At 48.8% G+C, this 19845-nt stretch overlaps 1 protein-coding gene across 1 annotated transcript in view; it reads right to left on the bottom strand.

Moving 5' to 3' along the window:
* LOC147727858 (interleukin-8-like) overlaps positions 1–19845 on the bottom strand; it is a 161864-nt gene that overhangs the window by 25661 nt on the left and 116358 nt on the right. Inside the window, exon 3 of the mRNA XM_086963190.1 lies at positions 14319–14399. Within this exon, the coding sequence (XP_086819316.1) occupies positions 14319–14399 (81 nt within the window). The remainder of the gene's footprint in view (positions 1–14318; positions 14400–19845) is intronic.

Below are 19845 nucleotides of genomic sequence, written 5' to 3'. Positions count from 1 at the left end.
TACGAGGCGCAATACGCTCCTTGTGATTCTCTGATGGTGGACGAGATTGCCTCTTACTTGGAGGACCTGCTCCCGCAGGCAGTCCCTGACGAGACCAGAACCGCCTTGGAGGCCCCGCTTACGTCTGAGGAACTCGGGGAGGCCCTTGGTCAATTAAACACTGGCAAGGCGCCCGGCCCGAGCGGCTATCCTAGTGAATTTTACAAAAAGTTCCACGTCCAGCTGGGACCTCACTTTCGCAGCGCCCTGGAGGCGGCACGGGCTCGGGGCGAGTTGCCACCAGACTGGCGTCATGCCGAAATAGTGGTATTTTTGAAGCCGGGCAGGGCGCCGGACCGGCACGACTCTTACAGGCCGATCTCCCTTCTCAACATCGAGGCCAAGATCTTGGCGAAGGCCCTAGCGAACCGCCTTTTGCCTCACATTGCTGACCTGGTCCACCCTGACCAGGCCGGATTCATGCCGCACAGGGCCACCCGGCATAATATCCGACGGGCGCAGGCGGCGGTTGACGCTATGGGTGCTAGGGATGAACAGGCAGCACTCCTTCTTGCGGACATGGACCGAGCCTTCGATTCGGTGAGTTGGGCATATCTGTTCACCTTGTTAGCCCGCCTTAATCTAGGGCCTGTCTTCCTGTCATATATTCGTCTCCTCTACACTGGTGTTACGGCTTCGGTCCGCGTGGCCGGCGCTGTCTCTGGGCGCTTCCGCATCGGTCGTGGAACTCGACAGGGTTGCCCGCTATCTCCCTACCTATTTGCCCTCGCCATGGAGCCCCTGGCGTCGCGGATACGAACAGATGCCCAACTACGTGGCTTTGTCTGGAACGGTGACCTGGCGGATAGGATTGCACTGTATGCAGATGACGTCCTTCTATTCCTTACTGATCTGCGGCGCTCGGGTCCCCGGGTTTTGGAGATCATGCGGGGGTTTTGCGGGGGTTTTGCGAGGTCTCAGGGCTCCACCTTAACCTGAACAAATCGACCCTATGGATTTTGGGTGGCGGAGTGGTTGCTGACCCATGGGCCGCCGAATTGCGTGTGGCGACAGACGGCTTAAAATATCTGGGTGTCTTTCTCTCGGACTCGCGGGCCGTGGCCTGGGCACGTAGTGTCTTGCCGGTGTGGGAACGGGTCCAGACGGATGTTAAAACTTGGTCCAGAATGCCACTCACACTCTTTGGGAGGTCGGCAATCTTTAAGATCGTGGCACTGCCGAGGCTTCTATATCAACTCCAAAACTTCCCACACCCCATTGGCATGGAGTGGTTCCGCCAGGTTAACTCTGTGCTGGGCCGCTTCCTGTGGGATGGTGGTGCAGCCAGGGTGGCCTTGAAGACGTGCTTTCTATCTACATACTGTGGTGGCTTGGCCACCTCAGACCTCCTCTCCTATTACCAAGCGTCTCACCTACTTGTCCTCAATGAATGGTGGTATGGAGACAGGGGTGATCCGGCCTATGCCCTGGAGCGACTGCTCATGGGTGAGCACACGCTTCACACTATTCTCTATTCGGCTCGCATATGCCGTGGATTGCCGTCGGTCACTAAAGTGGTATTTGCGGTGTGGCGGCAATCCCTGCGCCGCATGGGTTGGTGGGGCAAATTAACGGCTGAAACGCCGCTGTGGCACAATGGCCTGCTTCCGGAACTGGTGGCCCCTGGCCGGGTTTGAGGGCTGGGAGGCTATTGGAGTTACACAACTGGGCCAGGTCATGTCCGGCACCACCCTCAAGTCCTTCGAGGAACTCCGCGCGGAGTTCCAGATGCCTCAGTCCCAGTTCTTCCGCTACCTCCAGCTGCGGCATGCCCTCGCCCCGAGCGTGGCCGGCCTCGACTCCCTGCCGGAGTTCAGCCCGATTGAGGCAAAAGTGTTTATGGGAGACTTGGGAGACAAGAAAGTCTCTAGGATTTATCAGACACTTGTTATCCACTGCTCCTCCACTCTCCGCTCCCTTCGGGAGGCGTGGGAGGTGGATGTGGGCGCCCTTGATGAGGACGATTGGAGGGAGGCGCTGGAATCCCCGCGCGGCACCGCCGTTGCGGTTCGGCTCCGCCTGATCCAATTCAAACACTTACACTGTGCTTATTATACGCGTGAGCGTCTGTGGAAGGCTGGCTTGATTGCGTCACCGGAATGCCTGCGCTGTGGGGAAGTGCCTGGCTCCCTGATGCATACGGTGTGGTCTTGTGGTCGCCTGACTGGATTCTGGAGGGGCGTGTGGAGTTGCCTGGCTGAGGTCCTGGGTTGGGATCTTCTTCGTACCCACCGGCTGGGCCTGCTGCATATTATGGAAGGGGTTGGGGGCAACATATATAAGCGTCACCTGTTGCTCCTGGGGCTGGTTGTGGCCAAACGAGACCTGGCTCGGGCGTGGAAATCTGTGAGGGGCCCCCCCTGTCTGCATGGAAGGCTGGGCTAGATTATTTCATGGGCCTGGAGAAGCCGGTCTTTGAGGCTGCCCGCGCAAACATTTCAAGATCTGGAAGCGGTGGGCCGACTACCGTGGCCTGTCCTTGGACCCCCCGGCGGAGCAAGAGGAGGACATTTGATCACAGTGACACTTCTGGCCTGAAGCGGCAAAGCTCTGGTTGCGTTATACCTGCTTATTCTTTGTGCATTTCCTTTTTTGTTGCTCTTTTTGTACACGTGTGGGGGGGGGGGGGTGTTGGGCACGGGGGGGGTGTAGTTGGGGGGTAGAGTAGGCTGCTGGGGCATTTCAAAAACTGAGCTTATTTGGCTTTTGCTTCATCCTTTACTGTCTATGTCATCATTACATTGATACTGTTGTGGTGATCTTGGTGTGTGGAGATGCCACATTCTTGATACTCCTATGCTCAATAAACTTGGTTTTGAAGATAACAGGGCCCAGCCCGGCTTACCTCGGCCACTGAGGGCCACAGAGGGCCCGCCCTTTGCCCGGGCTTCGCCCCGCGCGCTCCGGTGACGGAGGGGTGACGCTCTCTTTATGCGCCGCCTGGCGCGTTTTCCTCCACGTCTCCCGCCGCAAGGCAGGGCGGGAAACGTAGTCCTGAGCCCCCTCCGCTCGGCGGCCGCTTTAAGATGACGGTTGCGGCGGCGGGGGGGGGGCTTACACCAGCAGGCACCAGGGTCCGGGGTCCACGGGGAGCATCGTTTGCGAGGTAGGCTCTCGCTGGTTAAGGCGTCCTGATTACTCCTTTGGCACAGTGTCCACAGTGTCCACAGCAATGGCACAGCGTCACCCGCTCCACCGGGGTGACGCTCTCTTTATGCGCCGCCTGGCGCGCTTTCCGCGATGTCTCCCGCCGCAAGGCAGGGCGGGAAACGTAGTCCTGAGCACCCTCTGTAAAAGGGTACGTAGACAACCAGTGACCAAAGACCCTTTTATGTTGCCCGGCGGTGTCGCCTCTATTACCCACAAAATATTAATCAATGAAGAAGCAGGCGCTGGAGACTGAAAGGTAGGAAACGAGGGTTTATTCTCTCCGGAGGAGAACACATCAATTCGGACAGCAAGTATCGTCACGAGGTGCTCTAACCGCATCTCTGAGGCCTGGCCTCTTATACACAGGTTTATTGCTTTATTACATGAAACACATATTTGTCAATACTTTGATGTTCGGAAAGGCATCCTAGGAATCCCCGCTTCAAGCCCGTTCCCACACGTTTACAGTTGAAATCCCCACCCTGGTCACAACAGGTGATGATTATCGCGCAGCTGGACATTCCGCCGATTCACGGAATGTGTGGAGTTGATCGGATCTCATGGGGTGAAGGGTGTTCGATCGACTCGAGGGTCCTTTGATAGGGGGAAGCTTCCTACGGTACGGGGGTGTGATAAACAGTATCCGCAGGGCCAGGTGGCGGCCTGGGAACAAGGAAGACAAACGGGCACACAGGAAAAGGGGTTTGTATCAAAGGACTTGGGACCATGAAAGGGATGAAGGGAGGTGTCGCGCTGGGAACAGGATGGGATTCCGAGGTAGAGCTGCGCTGAAGGGGGGGTTTATGACCTGAGGCATATGGGAGCGGGAGGGGGGTTGTCAGCGTGCGAGGGATGCCTGCGAGGTTAGGAGAGAGAGAGAGACGCGCTGGCTATCAGCGAGGGCAGGGAGGCCATGGTGCTCAAAATGGCTGCCGCTTACGCGCAAGGCATGTGAGAGCGGGGGGGTGATCAGTGCGTGGGGGTGCTTGTGAGGGTGAAGAGCCGTGCTGGGGGTCAGAGGTGTGCAGAGGGTGGTTCTGATCAAGGCAGCTAAAGTGGAGGGGGTGTGCGACAAAGAGTGTGGCATCGGGGCAAAGGGAAGATGGCGCAGATAATGTTCACCAAACCGTATTAATTTTCCACAGTCCTCCCTTTAACATTTCTAAGACATCTTGTTGGCCTATTTCCTATCTATGTCTACTGCGGTGGTCATAAGTAAGGAAGTGAAAAACCCAGGCGAAGGAACTGTACATAAACATCGCATTTTAAAATCTTTTCATCTTAGTGGCGGGCTCATCGTTAAGCTCGTTGCAGGAAAGTCATAGTAATGCAATATCAGACAAAAATTATGTAGTGAGAGCGTTGGGTACAGATCATAGATGCTTATAGTCATAGGAACTGATAGGTTACCACGTAAGTAAGTTCTTTTTGTACTCGGTTGGAGCATAGTCAATTCAATGGCGGTTGGGAGAGAAATGAGACATAGTAAAAACAATAATCAGGGTTTCCAGTGTCTTGTGGTCGTGGACCATTATTAGTGAGTTCTCAGCATTCTTTGTCATCTTCTGTTAGCACCGTTGAGCACCTGCATTACAATTCGTTCTTTAGTAGGAATGTCCATGTGGGTTGAGCCGTTGGAGGTCTGCGGGCAGGAGTGTGTCTTTGTTTGGTTTCGCCAGACCTCGTGGGAGAAATATGTTACGGTTTTTGGAGCAGGTGCATTTTCTTCCATAATCCAGAGTGTGGCCATTAGAAGGAGACAGAAAAGGATTTGTGGTGAAGGGTGCAATTGTCTTTGAGTTGTGGAGTCTGTCTGTTCTTGGGTCTTTGTGGTGGGTATTTCCTGTTGCTTCCATCATCTTCAAGGTGCTCGGTAGCGGGCAGAACCACATACTTCGTTTAGCTTCTCTTTGGGGTGACCCTTGGTGGTGTTTTAGGTCACCGTTCTGAGATTTAACACAGTTCGTGGTCTACTTGGTCGGAGCTCCCTCCCTTTTGACGCAGGAAATACCCTTCTCTGGATGGCACGGTAGGATTTAGAGGATGTTGAAAGTTCAGGTGGAGGGAGGGGGGTGTGCGAGTAGTCCTTATGGTAGGTCGGAGGAGGAGGGGATGGAGCAGGGCCAGATCGGGAACAGACCAGGGGGACGGAAAATTTAGACAGGCGGGTCCATAACCAGGTTCAGAGAGCGGGGACTTTTCGGCACATGTCGATCATAAAGCAGGGACCTCAGGTCAGCCCTTTCCTTTCATTCTGTCAGAAACAGTGCCTCGTCCTGCGACTCCTTACTGCTGCGGTCCCACCTTGGCCAATGTCGCTGATGTTCCACGATCTGCAGTCAGGCCGCGTGCTCCCACATCCGGTCTCTTTCTCCTCCGACAGTGGTACCCTTAAATGAGTTTGGAAAGACAGTCTTTAGAGATTCTGCAGAGGAAGGTAATCACATAAATCTATTTCTCTCCCAACACTAAGCAACTGGGTAAGCATCCATTACATTGAGGTTTTTTTTTGCAGCCAACGTATAAATAATTGATGATAGGTTTGCTGGGTTCCCTACAGCTTTCCTTCGTTACTATTTCTTTGGCGTTTTGTTGGTATTACATTCATTGTCGTGGAACGAAGTCTGATACTTATTCATTGCATTTTATCACAGTCACGTCAATTCTTCTGGCAGAGACCCACTTTCCTAGTACGAGTCCTACGAAACTTATGCCGTTCTTCAGGGCTTTGTATTTTACAAAAAAGTGCAACGTGCTATTCACCATGGTCTGATGGGTATCTTTCTGAGGAATGAACATAGGCTAAACGATTTTTCATCATATCAATGCATCCTATCTTTCGGCTAAACAGTTTACTTTCAACGGGGTTTATTTGCAACAAGTTCTTTCGTTTTTGACTTAATCCTAACTTCGCAAACATTAATCTAAATTCTACATAGTTTCTTACAACCTGTCTACTTTATTAAAAAATTCGGGGCTTGCGATGACTATTCAACTCATCCTTGGGGTGAGCGAGGTCTAATGGAAAACAACTAGGAATATAGCGAACTGGGGCAAGGGACATTTTTCAAACTCTCGTCCAGGGCAGCTGATACAAAACTGGGGGCATTTTGGGAAAACGGGGATGTCTCGATCACTTTTACTGTTTGGGTATTGAGATAGTTTCGGGACGGGGAAGGTCGCGTTTACCAGAGACGTTTTTATCATGGATGCCACTGACAAGTAGTTCCCTCAATATGGGTCAGATTAGGGAACCTTAGTCGTCTTACCTGTCCCTTTCTTTTCGGCCAATCTAGGTTTCATCAATATTTAGCAGAAAAGGAGAGGTAGCAACGTGGTATCGATGTAATTTTTATTTAGGACAAATTTGTGCAAATACTTGTAGTATTTCGGAGCCAATCAGGTGGTGCACCAGGGGTAGTGGTTCGCCACTTAGGTGTCAGTCGCTAGGAAGAGTGAAAGTGTGGAGGAGAGAGAGAGAGAGAGAGAGAGAGAGAGAGAGAGAGAGAGACAGATAGAGAGAGAGAGAGAGAGAGAGAGAGATCAATAATAGGCTAAATAGTACACGTGTGACATGGAGAGTGGCTGTGTACTATTTAGGCTATTCAGTGCATTACCCAACATGAGACATTTTGGGTTTGTGTTAGAATGTAGAAAGCATGCAGTTTGGGACGGAAGAGCATTAGGCCGGGTACATTAAAGGCATGCATTGAGATGGGTGTCTTTAGGTGCCATCTTGCAGTGTAGGTCCGTTTCATGTATCAGACATGGCGTGGCTCCAGATCTTTACTATACCCAAGTCGTGATTCCAATGTAACCTGTAGAGGGAGAAAAAGAAAGAAAGGGAGGGGGAACAACATTCGAGCATATCAGATGTACGGGCACGAAAGTTCTTTACTTACCACATACTCGTCTTATCTCCTCGAGATATAATCCCTAGGGTCTTGGTTTCTGAAGTTAAAGGGGGCGGGCAGTGTGATAGGTTGTTCATGGGGGGTCCGAGGGTGGCATTATAGATCGTGTGTAGGGAAACGCTAAAAAGAAATCAGAGGCGCCTAGCGCGAGGTATCTGGTTTGTAGATGTATCTAGCTATCGGGATCCTTAAATCATTCCCAACGCTGTGATGTTCTAAGGCATATCAGTTCTTCGGCCAACCCTGTCCCTTAGTACCTTTGAGCATCATACCTTTATCACACCGCTTCACTTTACCCGTACTCAGAAGTCGAGGTCCTTCTTCATGCGTTAGTTCCTGAGCCTAGTCGCATATTTGGAGGCAGCGTATCATACCTTAGATTCGATCATCAATCTGGGGCCAAACAACCATTTTCTAATAACCTTAAAAAGAGAGCAAAACGGTTGCGCACAGAATAGCCCTCCCGCCAATTCCCACATTTACAAAAGTATGCGATACCTGTTCACAGTTTGGAAAACCTTTATTTGCATAATCGTTCAGTAAGTAAATATGTGAGTGCAATCGTATTTGGCCGGACACGATGATGGCTGAAGCACATACAGTAGGGGGGCTATTTTTTTTTTGCAGTATTTTAAAAGCATTGAAAAACGTCTACTTAGTTATTTGTAAGAAACTAAAAATGTCTATTAATAATTGAGGGATCAGAGGGTATTTATTTCATAAATTGAAACACAGTCAGACTAATTGCAATCACATTTCCTAGATGTATACCGTGGGCGTGCGTCATAAGCTACGTTATGTATCGGTTACAATAAATATCATAATAAATCGTATATTGAAATCAACATTTTAACGGGATCCTTTCAAATGTTCGCCAAGTGAACCCTCCTCCCCTTTTCGTCAAGTGTACAAAGGTTCACATACATATCTCAGAACATCAAGTCTTGTTAGCTAAAGAACACCACGCGGTGTTCGTAAGTTCCTATTGATACCGGCGCCATTTTGGGCGATGCCGGGTTGGCTGCACCAGAGTCCCTTTCGGCAGTTCAAAAAACTGTGCTAACAGAGGGGCTGGTAATGTGGACCGTCAATCAAAAAGGGGAGGGAGGTAGAGTCTTCCTTACCGGGTCACGTTGAGGTTCAGCCGGAACTTACTCGAATCCGTTAGCCCACAATATTTTTGGATGATTCAGACTGAAGCTGGTAATGACACGAGAGCACCACCATCTTGTGGCTATGTCGTGGTCATTTCATTAGTGATCAAGGTAGTTGTTCCTCACCGGAAGCCTGTAGGGGCCGAGGGCTCCTAGGACTCTGGTAGAATCTTCAAAACTGTGGGGATGTTGTCGGAGGTGGGGGCTCGTGCCCAGGCAGGCAAGCGCCCGAGTTTCAATATCGGGCAAAGTTACTCCAGCGGCCTAGACCCGCCTTCCAGGGGGCCCAGACGCCATTTTGAGACCCTGCAGCAGCCGCCCTTCGTCGTGTCTTCAAGAGTGGTAGAGACTTCTCTGGGGCGAGAAAAAATGGAGCACCGTGCCGTTGGAGCAGGACATTGGCTCGGGGCGCTAGGATGCAGCTGTGGCGCCTCTACCTGGGGAGGTGAGGGAGACTCGTTCGCGCCGCCTCCCTCTCCCAGTGCACCCCACGCCGTTCCTTCGAATCAGGGGTGTGCATGATGACCACCATACACCCCTGACTCGGCGAGTACTCTGGAGGACCATTGTATGTCCGGTGCTATTCAAGTATGCCCGTCGGACATTGTATGTTCTGTGCTACGGAAATAGGTCCGTCGGACATTGTATGTTCTGTGCTACGGAAATAGGTCCGTCGGACATTGGATGTTCTGTGCTGCGAAAATAGGTCCGTTGGATATTGTATGTTCTGTGCTGCGCAGGTATATCCGGTGCCCGGCTGGAGGATTTCGGCACCGGGCCGGGGGCTGGGAAACCTCCTACCTGTGGAGGTGGAAGATTTATTTATTTATTTATTTATTTTGTGATTTATAGAGCGCCTGGTGACCCGAAGGCATCCCCGCGCTATAAGGTTGTGAAATCCAGGACGGGGAGACCAGGAACTATTTGGGGAAGAGAAAGGTTTTACGTTTTTTACGGAAGAGGGCGTGACTTGGTTCGAGGCGCAGCATGCGAGGAAGAGCGTTCCATTTAGAAGAGGCCTTGACCGAGAAGCGGCGGCCACCGGTGCGCGACTTCTTAAATCTTGGGACTTCTTAAATCTTGGGACTTGGGACTACGAGGCTCGTCCGCGTCGCCTCTTCCTCCCAGCCCCACCCTGCACCAGTTCAGCGGAGGAATTTGCGATGGCCGGACCAGGAGATACGAGGGAGGGGGTCATCTGCATCCGCCCCCTCCCTACTCGTGGCCCGGGGGACGCCGCCCCAGGAAGGAGAGGATGGGGAGACCATTTCCCGCCGGGCCCATGGAGCCTCCTGTACATTCTCGCCGGCGACCTATTTGGTCTATGGCTGTCGGCAGGCCCCGCCCCACACGTGCTGTGTGTTTCACCTTCCGGATGGGCGGGACCGTTGACCTGTTACATTTTGGGAACTTCCGGAGTGAGCGTAATATGTTTTGTATTGCTCCTATTGGTACAGTTTTACTTGAAAGAATGTTTTACTAGTTTTTCTATTTATCGTTGGTTGTGTGTTATTTTTACCGTAATTAAATCTTAAATTATATAACAGAGATTTGGCTTCCTTGAGTCCTTTTTCTAACGGGGCGTTGTCTACGCAGGCCTGTAATTGCTTTTGTTTTTCAGAGTGGGGGGGGGGGCAGAGAGTAATCAGTCCCAGAACTCAAACATGTCGTTGAAATTGGTCTGACAAAATCTGTGCCATCGGGCATAATCAAACGTTGTAGTACTATCTGTCTTGTCCGTGTTAGTCTGATTCGTCTTTGTCTCGCGCCTTTTCCCTTTCTGCCGGTCTGTTATTTCTGTCGGCCCTCCGCTCTTACCTATGTTCCGTAGAGTCGGGCATTGGGCTTTCCAGTGCCCGAGTCTTTTACAAAAAGCACATTGGTTTTGCCTTAAGTCTGTTCGTCCTGCGCGTAGTGTCGGGGGGTTACTTTCGGGTCGTTGTGTCTCGGGGTTGTCCTGTCGGTACGTCCCTTTACACTGTTCCCTTTTTGTGTCTAATCCTCGGAACTGTGTCGTCGCTGCCCCTTCCTTTGGCCTACCAGACGCTTGGAAGGTCGCCTGTCGCGTTTCTTTACCTACTCTGACTTCGTCTCTTTCCTTTCGCTGCGTTGCTTCTTTGCGCCACATACCGAGACTGTCGAGCATAATAGGCGTGGTCTTGCTACTACGAAGGGCTATTTCTAACGTTTCTATTTTGTCAAGATCGAAGGATCCTACCAGTGGCCACTGTTCTGATTTGCTTTGGTATACTTGTGCCATAGCTTGCTATAGGCTATGGTAATTAATCCATACTTTGTGAACATTTCTTTATTAGGGGTGCCTTCCAGCGGAGCTAGATGGTCCACCTCTAATAAACGGTCCGGGCCGAACCAGCTATCAATCAGTGGGGAGAAGACAGGCATGACGGGTCACAATGGGGACAATAGTCAGCACTACCTATCTTATCACTGTGTGCAAAGACTAGACAGAATATTTCTATTCTACGTTGTTTGCAGGCAGTGAATACCTCAAGAACCAATATCAATCAAAAAAATGGTCAATGGGGAGAATAAGTAGGCCCGCAAAAAGGTCTGCGTCACCTACCCTTTCACTATCTGCAAAGAGGGAACCTATTCTTTCCTGTTTGCAGACAGAGAATCTCCAGAAAAACGATCCGTAACAGTTAATCAATGGGGAGGGGCAATTGATCAGTGGGGGAGAAAGATAGGTACGACGGGTGCGTTACCTATCCTTCACTGTTTGCAAGGGGAGAGCCGGTTGTTTCTCCGTTTGCCGACAGCGAATCTCCAAATAAATTAACAAAGAGTAATACTAGTATTTTTTTCAATCAATCAAACAATTTCTTAATTCGTCGTGTCTACACGACCTTACCCGGACCGCATGGACAGTTTCTTGTCTTCCGAATCCAGCGCCCGATCGTCCTCTTTTCTTCGTAATCCTCGCGGCACTCCTGATGGTTCCCAGTCAGGACCGTAGATCACTCGAGAGAGGTCTGTTCGGAACCAGTGAAGTTCGGATGATCGGCTGTCAGACGAGGGTCTATCGGACAGGGTACCTCCCGATCGTTGCAGTCGTTCACTCTGTCGTCAGGACCTCTCCCACTGAATCCACGAGTCGCTGATGGGCCCCACGCTTGGGACGCCAATTGTAAAAGGGTACGTAGACAACCAGTGACCAAAGACCCTTTTATGTTGCCCGGCGGTGTCGCCTCTATTACCCACAAAATATTAATCAATGAAGAAGCAGGCGCTGGACACTGAAAGGCAGGAAACAAGGGTTTATTCTCTCCGGAGGAGAACACATCAATTCGGACAGCAAGTATCGTCACGAGGTGCTCTAACCGTATCTCTGAGGCCTGGCCTCTTATACACAGGTTTATTGCTTTATTACATGAAACACATATTTGTCAATACTTTGATGTTCGGAAAGGCATCCTAGGAATCCCCACTTCAAGCCCGTTCCCACACGTTTACAGTTGAAATCCCCACCCTGGTCACAACAGGTGATGATTATCGCGCAGCTGGACATTCCGCCGATTCACGGAATGTGTGGAGTTGATCGGATCTCATGGGGTGAAGGGTGTTCGATCGACTCGAGGGTCCTTTGATAGGGGGAAGCTTCCTACGGTACAGGGGTGTGATAAACAGTATCCGCAGGGCCAGGTGGCGGCCTGGGAACAAGGGAGACAAACGGGCACACAGGAAAAGGGGTTTGTATCAAAGGACTTGGGACCATGAAAGGGATGAAGGGAGGTGTCGTGCTGGGAACAGGATGGGATTCCGAGGTAGAGCTGCGCTGAAGGGGGGGTTTATGACCTGAGGCATATAGGAGCGGGAGGGGGGTTGTCAGCGTGCGAGGGATGCCTGCGAGGTTAGGAGAGAGAGAGAGACGTGCTGGCTATCAGCAAGGGCAGGGAGGCCATGGTGCTCAAAATGGCTGCCGCTTACGCGCAAGGCATGTGAGAGCGGGGGGTGATCAGTGCGTGGGGGTGCTTGTGAGGGTGAAGAGCCGTGCTGGGGGTCAGAGGTGTGCAGAGGGTGGTTCTGATCAAAGCAGCTAAAGTGGAGGGGGTGTGCGACAAAGAGTGTGGCATCGGGGCAAAGGGAAGATGGCGCAGATAATGTTCACCAAACCGTATTAATTTTCCACACCTCCGCTCGGCGGCCGCTTTAAGATGACGGTTGCGGCGGCGGGGGGGGCTTACACCAGCAGGCACCAGGGTCCGGGGTCCACGGGGAGCAGCGTTTGCAAGGTAGGCTCTCGCTGGTTAAGGCGTCCTGATTACTCCTTTGGCACAGTGTCCACAGTGTCCTCAGCAATGGCACAGCGTCACCCACTCCACTGGGGTGACGCTCTCTTTATACGCCGCCTGGCGCGCTTTCCGCGACGTCTCCCGCCGCAAGGCAGGGCGGGAAACGTAGTCCTGAGCCCCCTCCGCTCGGCGGCCGCTTTAAGATGACGGTTGCGGGGGGCTTACACCAGCAGGCACCAGGGTCCGGGGTCCACGGGGAGCAGCGTTTGCGAGGTAGGCTCTCGCTGGTTAAGGCGTCCTGATTACTCCTTTGGCACAGTGCCCACAGTGTCCTCAGCAATAACACAGATTTAAAAGATGATGAGCCTATTTAACTTTCAGGGGATTACCATTTAATTAACACAAGTGAGATAGGACGAGGAGGTATCTGCTGACCAATATATAATGGTAAACAGTTTTGGGGAAAAGTTCAAGACCGTAGCTGGATTTGTTCACCCATTCTTTCACTTTTTAAAGAAATTATATCAAATAAAAAAAAATTCTATACTTCAAAAATTTGAAGATGCTTTGGATTAAGTGAAACCTCCTGGCCAGAGAAGCTTCAAGAGAAAGTGTGCAACTTAAATATTCCTCAAGGAAGTAGAGATATTGCGAAAGTATCAGGTATCATGTAGCTATTGTAGAAGGTCTGTTAGGCATAACAGTCATGATCTAACTATATACGCCATGTATGATTGTGTTTTTTACTCTTGGTTTCATCTACAATTAGTAATATCGAACTGGGTATTTACAAAGGTGACTGCAAAGAATATTATTTGGCAAAGGTACTAAGATAAAAGACTGTGTAAACGTATCTTCACTAATTGTCACTGGCGTAAATTTGATTTCTAGTGTACAAAAGCCTGATAAACGATTTTATGATCTTTATCATTCATATAAAATTGCACAGCAAGGCAACGATTCTTCGAATCATCAATAGGTGCAAATACTGCAAAGTGACTCTCGAAATTCGCAATACGATGTTACAAATTGTGAATGGATTCACACAGATAGTTGGAGCACTTTTACCCATGGCCACTGCAGGAACAAACAACATATAGTCCCCAAGAAACGTTTATATCGATGTCAGTCCAGCTTCCACACATTACCACTGTAGACTTTCATTTGATACACATTCTACACAATTAATGTCACTTAAAGCAAATTACATAATTCTAACAGCAACAACCCCAAGGTACATAGCTATACGTGGAGCACCCTAAACGATCAACACAAGCCTTGTCAATTTATTAAGGGATGCCTAGTCAATTTAAGATGTGGGCATGGCACCAAGTATTAAAGAAATGTATAGACTAATATACCAAGAGAATAGCCAGGTCTTATGTATGAAAGAAAAGATTCCAAATTTTCCATTAAGTGGCAGGCAAAAACTTCAGTAAGATCGGGAAAAAACATGGGAAAGGTATGTACTCGCTGTCTCTGTCTGCATAGTGGGTTTCTAGGGGTCATGATTACTGTTACTGGAATTTTGTTTTAGAAATGACCTCATGGAAAGCACAATGGATAATACAGGTAGCCAAAGAAAGGAGCAAAGGAGAGAGTTTTTTAGGGCTTAATATCTCCTTCCATATGGTACATATCATTCTCAGAACTGTGAAACTGCAACCACATCAATTATTTGAAGTTACACTAAGAACTATCCCATAAATCCTATCCCGTTCACCCATCTCCTCATCCAGCCACCAAAAAAACCTTTTGCAACAGAACACATTTTTTGTTGACAAAAATGCTGGTGGAAATACGCTTACCTGTCTAGATACCCCAATATTGTTTTCAGCCACTTAGCGCCTGGCTCCACACACACCATGTTACCTGACTCTAATGTAATTCTGAAAAAAGCAAATGAAACATTGCATTACAATCAGTCTTTTGACCAGTATAGAAATTCAATATTCAAGATCATTTTACAAATAACATACTAAATAATTGCATGTGGCAATGAAAGTTAAGCAAACAAGCTGGGATTAATCCAGTGGGTGGTGCATTTCTATGACTGCTCTTGATGTAGGCGGTACTGATCTGCTCAAGAGTAGACTGGTTTTGGTGCTGACAGATTAGAGTTTGTGTTAGTGTGTCTGCCTGATACCTGGGTCTCTCTAAATGCTAAACGGGTAACAGCAATTTAGGAATGTAGGAATCCATTCTCATACTCACGGTTGTACTGGGTGGTTCTCTAGCTCTTTATGTTGAGATTCTAGATATAAACTTCTCTTCTCACTTTGCACCTCAACACTCCCAAAACTGATAATCACTGAGGCAATGATTCCAGCATGTGAGCCAATGTTGGGAGCTAACTGGTCCTCAAAGTGTTATAAACTCCAATGTGCCGCAATATAGGCCTAGATAGTTGTGCGGCTTTTTACCTACATTTGTCCCACCATTGTTCTACATAAAGGGTCTGGAGCTGACCTTTTATTTAGTTATGTGCTGCAAAAATGTTGCATGGTTTTCCCCGAAAACTAGCTTCATTTAGTATGCATGAGGATTCTCTGTATCACAGCAGGTACCATCTTCTGCATAGCAATTCCGAATAGGGGTCATCACTATCGTCATTCTTGACAGACATGCCCACAGTACTATGACACATTTAGGTAGAACCCCTGAGGGTACCTTTCAAGCATATAAGCACCACATCTTCGCTGGGCAAACAAGAGGAGAAAGACTTCCATGCTGACACGAGATGCTGAGGTCCCTGCACGCAGACACTCCAGCACGCAGTGGTCTGACATCCCTTTCGGGGTGCCCAAATTCGAGACCAAGATGGGGTTCTTCATTCTCTCACATCAGGTAATGGGGTTAGCTCTTTTCCAAGGGGGAGTCTTGGCTATACACCTACATACATGCTAGGTATACTTAGGTACATCTGATTAGGGTTTGCATTGTAGGAGTACGCATTATTACTGTCTTGTATCTATATGCATGCATATATATTCACTTTTCAGCACAATAGTATAATTTTACCTTCTATTTACTCTACTGGTGCTTATAACCGTATACATCTGTTTCTGTTTAATGGTTGTTGCAGCAAATACATTTTATACTAGAACGACGCTGGTTCAATAAATACTTATTGAAAATGTCCCCATTGTTTATTCTCTATCTATCTGAGAGCAAGTGAGCATGAGTGACTGAACGAAAAGTACTGTACTGTTTCCATGATCCCCGAGGGGTCAGGTTTGTCCTGTTTGATAGTTGCGAGAAACTATTGACTCCTTGGTAAGAGGGCACCATATTCCTCTGGGTGTCTGGAATCAGTCTGGACACCAATCCCTTAGTTTATGTAGTCTAAATGTGCAGATCCTATATAGATTTTTAGGAACTACACGACATGGTGCCGCCAACGTTGGTTTGGTTCTTATTTAACTGTCACATCTGAGTAGTTCAGTCGTGCTTTCTCAGAGACCCCTATTCGCATTGACCCGGAAACATCTGGAGTGGGAAGGGTAAATCTGCCGCAGCTGAGTAGGTATACCCTATGTAGTGGCTGTAGGTTTATTCAAACTTGAAGGATTATAGATCCCAACAAAAAACTATGGTAGGGGGGGACCAAGGGGAAGTTTTAAGACCATGCTCTGGATACTCTCCCCTATAGAAACATGTAAACAACAAAGGTACCAGAGGGTCTCAAGAAGTGTGTCCACAGGAGAAGAACAGCCAAACCATCCCCGACCTCTACTGAGATGCGTCACAGAGGGCTCTCAACAGGATGAGGAAAATACCCATCAGTCACCAAACGGATCCGCCCTTCATCATTTGGGATTTTATCCGTACCACCCGTCTGAAAAGATCGGTGCCACATTCAGAGGTCAACCCAGTGGTAAGGGGGTTCCTCAACAAATACCGGCAATGTTAGTGTGGTATGCCTCTCGATGTTATGAGTGGCCAAGGACGTGACTGGGGTGTGCAGTGTTGGGACATATGTGAAAGTGAAGATACCAAAAATGGGGGTGCATTAAAATTGGTTCAGAAAGAGCACAAAACAAACTTTATTCCCTGTGTGCCTAACTTACCAATGTTAAAAAGGGTTACCTAGGGCTGTCTGACTATGTGGACTGCCTAGGATGGGTGTGGTCGACTAGTTTCTGCAAGTCAGGGACTACTGCGTCCTTGCATTCATCAGGACCAAGAATAGTAATACAACTACTGCACCATGTGGAAATGAGTGAAGTGAAAAATAACACCTAGACAACAAACAGCAAGTGCATATGGTCACCTGTTTGCTCCGGGTGCCTCTTACAATCTGCGCTGATCACTAAGAGAAGAGAAGAAAGTTAGGGATAGCGATCACTCTCCTGTGGGCTATGCAAAAAGTCTATTTAATATAAATTTAGACAAACCATCACACTCAGGGTATTGATGTACATATACTCAAAAATGAGTATGGTCAGTTATTATTACATTTGGAAGGAGAACTCATGAGCCAAATGGTTTTTATGCTTACCTAGATTTGTAAGGTAGGCTGGCCTCACCCCACCTGGCAGCGGCTCAGGGGAAGATGAAGCACCGCTCTAGAAAACATGTCAATCACATGTTGCACACAGTGAGCACAAACAGAACAAAACACACCTCCTAAAAACACAACACGAGTCAATGGTCTAAAATTGTTACACTTATTCTCTTGTGCAGTGGCGGAGCGACAACCACTCCATCAGAACTATGAGACTGTCAGTTTAAAAATGCACAGCGTCGATACGATGTCAGCAAAGGCATGTTACAAAGCGGGATGTCACAAAACCTGATGCCGATAATGCATTGGGTCGGTACATTCAAAAGCACAAACCCCTTGAATAGCGCTCCTAAATCTCCGTGCTAAGCAGAGTGTCATTAAGTAAAAGATCGCGCAGCGCCGAGGACGGGGTCCTTCCTACCTCTCCGTCGGTACTCCTAGACCGGCGTCCTGGCCGTCTGGGGAGGTACCGGGAGGTAGGAGCGTGGCTGGTTATAAGCCTCGTTCTCATTGGACGCGTTACCACGTGGGACGCGTCAGCATTGTACATCATTGGTTCTGGGCGGAACACGCCCACTTCGTGATTGGTTGAACCGCCGGCTCTTGACAATACTCATTGGTGGACCGGCCAAATGCGTCGTCAAGGAGACGCTGATCATAACAAACGCGGAGCTTAACGTGAGAGAGGAGTCATGGGGGTAAACCACTTCACGGGAGGCTGGACAATCTTTAAAAGAAGGACCACTATGTGTAGAGTAGTCCATACACGTAGACGAACCAGAGCTATTCGCCTCGTAGGCAAAATGCATGTTTATATTCTTCTGATATCGCCCTCACCTGGTTATACCCTATAATGAGTAGTGGGTATAGGGGAGCTACTCGAATCATGTAGGGAGTCTTCTGGCAATATTCACAAGCAAACACAGGCCACCAATGAGGGCAAAAAAGCCCGTCTCCAATAGTGTAGTAACCCTTACCGGCATGTAGAGTATAAATGTAGAGACAGACGTCTACTTTTAAATATGCATAAACAAGGGATGTTGCCATGGTGGTGTTATGAGTTAGATGTACAAGGGTGGGTATTTAATGGCACAACCCTCTAGACTAACATAACAATGTCAACAACGAGATAAGTCTATAACATAAGGATGGATATACAGTAAGGTAGGTAATTACTGGCCCAGCCCTCTCAACCTCCAGCAGGATAAGTGTATAACATAAGATTGGATAAACAGTAGGATAAGAGACCCTGCTATTCTCAGTTGTCGGTTCAAAAAGTAGACCAAGGGATCTCATCGTTCAGCCCTTCCCTGTGTGTATTCAATTTGAGCACCCATCTCTGCTCTTTCAACAGCAGATATTTAGTCACATCTGCTGTATGTTTCGGGATGAAAGGTTGTTCCAGAACAGTCCATCGGAAATCAGAGGCTGGATGTTTTGCCTCTAGGAAGTGGGCAGTTAGTCTGGTGGCTTGTCTGGCACACCTGATTGTACTCTTGTGCTCAGATATCCGTATGCGGACCTTTCGTGTGGTCATGCCTACGTACTTGAGGCTACAGGGGCAGGTGATGAGGTAGATTACATGGTCGCTATTACAGTTGGTAAATTTTAATTGCTTCCATGGTCTACCAGTGCCAATGTCGATCTCCAAAGACTTTGTTGTTTGTACACAGACCTGGCAATTACCACAGGGATGATGTCCCTGGACAGGAGGGAGATTCCACAGTGATCCAACCGCTCTTGGTGGATCCTCACGAGGCCTAGTGTGCACTAATTTGTCCCTAAGGTTAGGGCCCCTCTTGAAAGAAACCAAAGGGCGGGGAAGAGTCAGGTGTCCAGAATTTAGTATAGGCCAGTGTTTCTTGATGCTCTTTTGAATGCTATTGGAAAGATTACCAAAGGTCTGAACAAACGTCAGACGATCTAAGTCAGGTTTAGGAGATCTCGGTTCAAGCAGGGCTTCACGATTGTTATTCATTGCCCTTTTCATGGACCTGTGGACCAGTCTAGGAGGGTATTTTCGTGCCACCAGTTGTTTACTCAAATCCTCGGAGTGTTTCTTGAAGGCTGTTCTCGTCGAGCAGTTCCTTTGCACCCGCAAGAATTGGCTGAAGGGTAAACTCTCCTTCAGTGCTCTCGGATGGTTGCTGTCAAATAACAGTAATGAATTTCTTGCTGTGGGCTTCCTGTACAGCTCGGACTGTAGGCCCTCGGGACCAGCCGTAATCAATAGGTCAAGGAAGGCTAACTCTTGTCGACCTATTTCAATGGTGAATTTCAGATGGTTGTTTCTGGTGTTTAACCAACCCAGGAATTCCAAGCAACTGTCCCTCGACCCTCTCCACACTACAAACACGTCGTCGATATACCTCTTCCATATCTTGAGGTTCTCGATGAATGGATTTACACTGTTTAACACATGGCTTTCTTCGAACGAGTGTACATATAGATTAGCCAAGCTGGGGGCGTAAACGCTCCCCATGCTGGTCCCAGACGTTTGGAGGTATACTTGTTCTTCGAATTGAAAAAAGTTTTGCTTCATGGCCAGAGTGGCACAGGCCATGATGAATTGGACGGGGGTGATGCTGTTAAGTTCCCTGGACTCCAAAAGTTGGTGCACAACGTCCAATGTCTCATCCTGGGGGATGGAGGTGTAGAGTGCCTCTACATCAAATGAGACTAAGAGGTCACTGTCTGTATCAAATTCGATGCTGGGTAGTAGTCTTAGCAAATCGGTGGTATCCTTGAGATAGGTGGGCATCTCCTGCACCATCGGTCGTAGAAAGTGATCCACAAAGGTGGAGAGGGGTTCCAGAACTGATCCTATA

Source organism: Lissotriton vulgaris, chromosome 3_1 (genome assembly GCF_964263255.1).
Source record: "Lissotriton vulgaris chromosome 3_1, aLisVul1.2, whole genome shotgun sequence".
Taxonomy (NCBI): domain Eukaryota; kingdom Metazoa; phylum Chordata; class Amphibia; order Caudata; family Salamandridae; genus Lissotriton; species Lissotriton vulgaris.
This window is presented reverse-complemented; position numbering and strand designations above follow the sequence as displayed.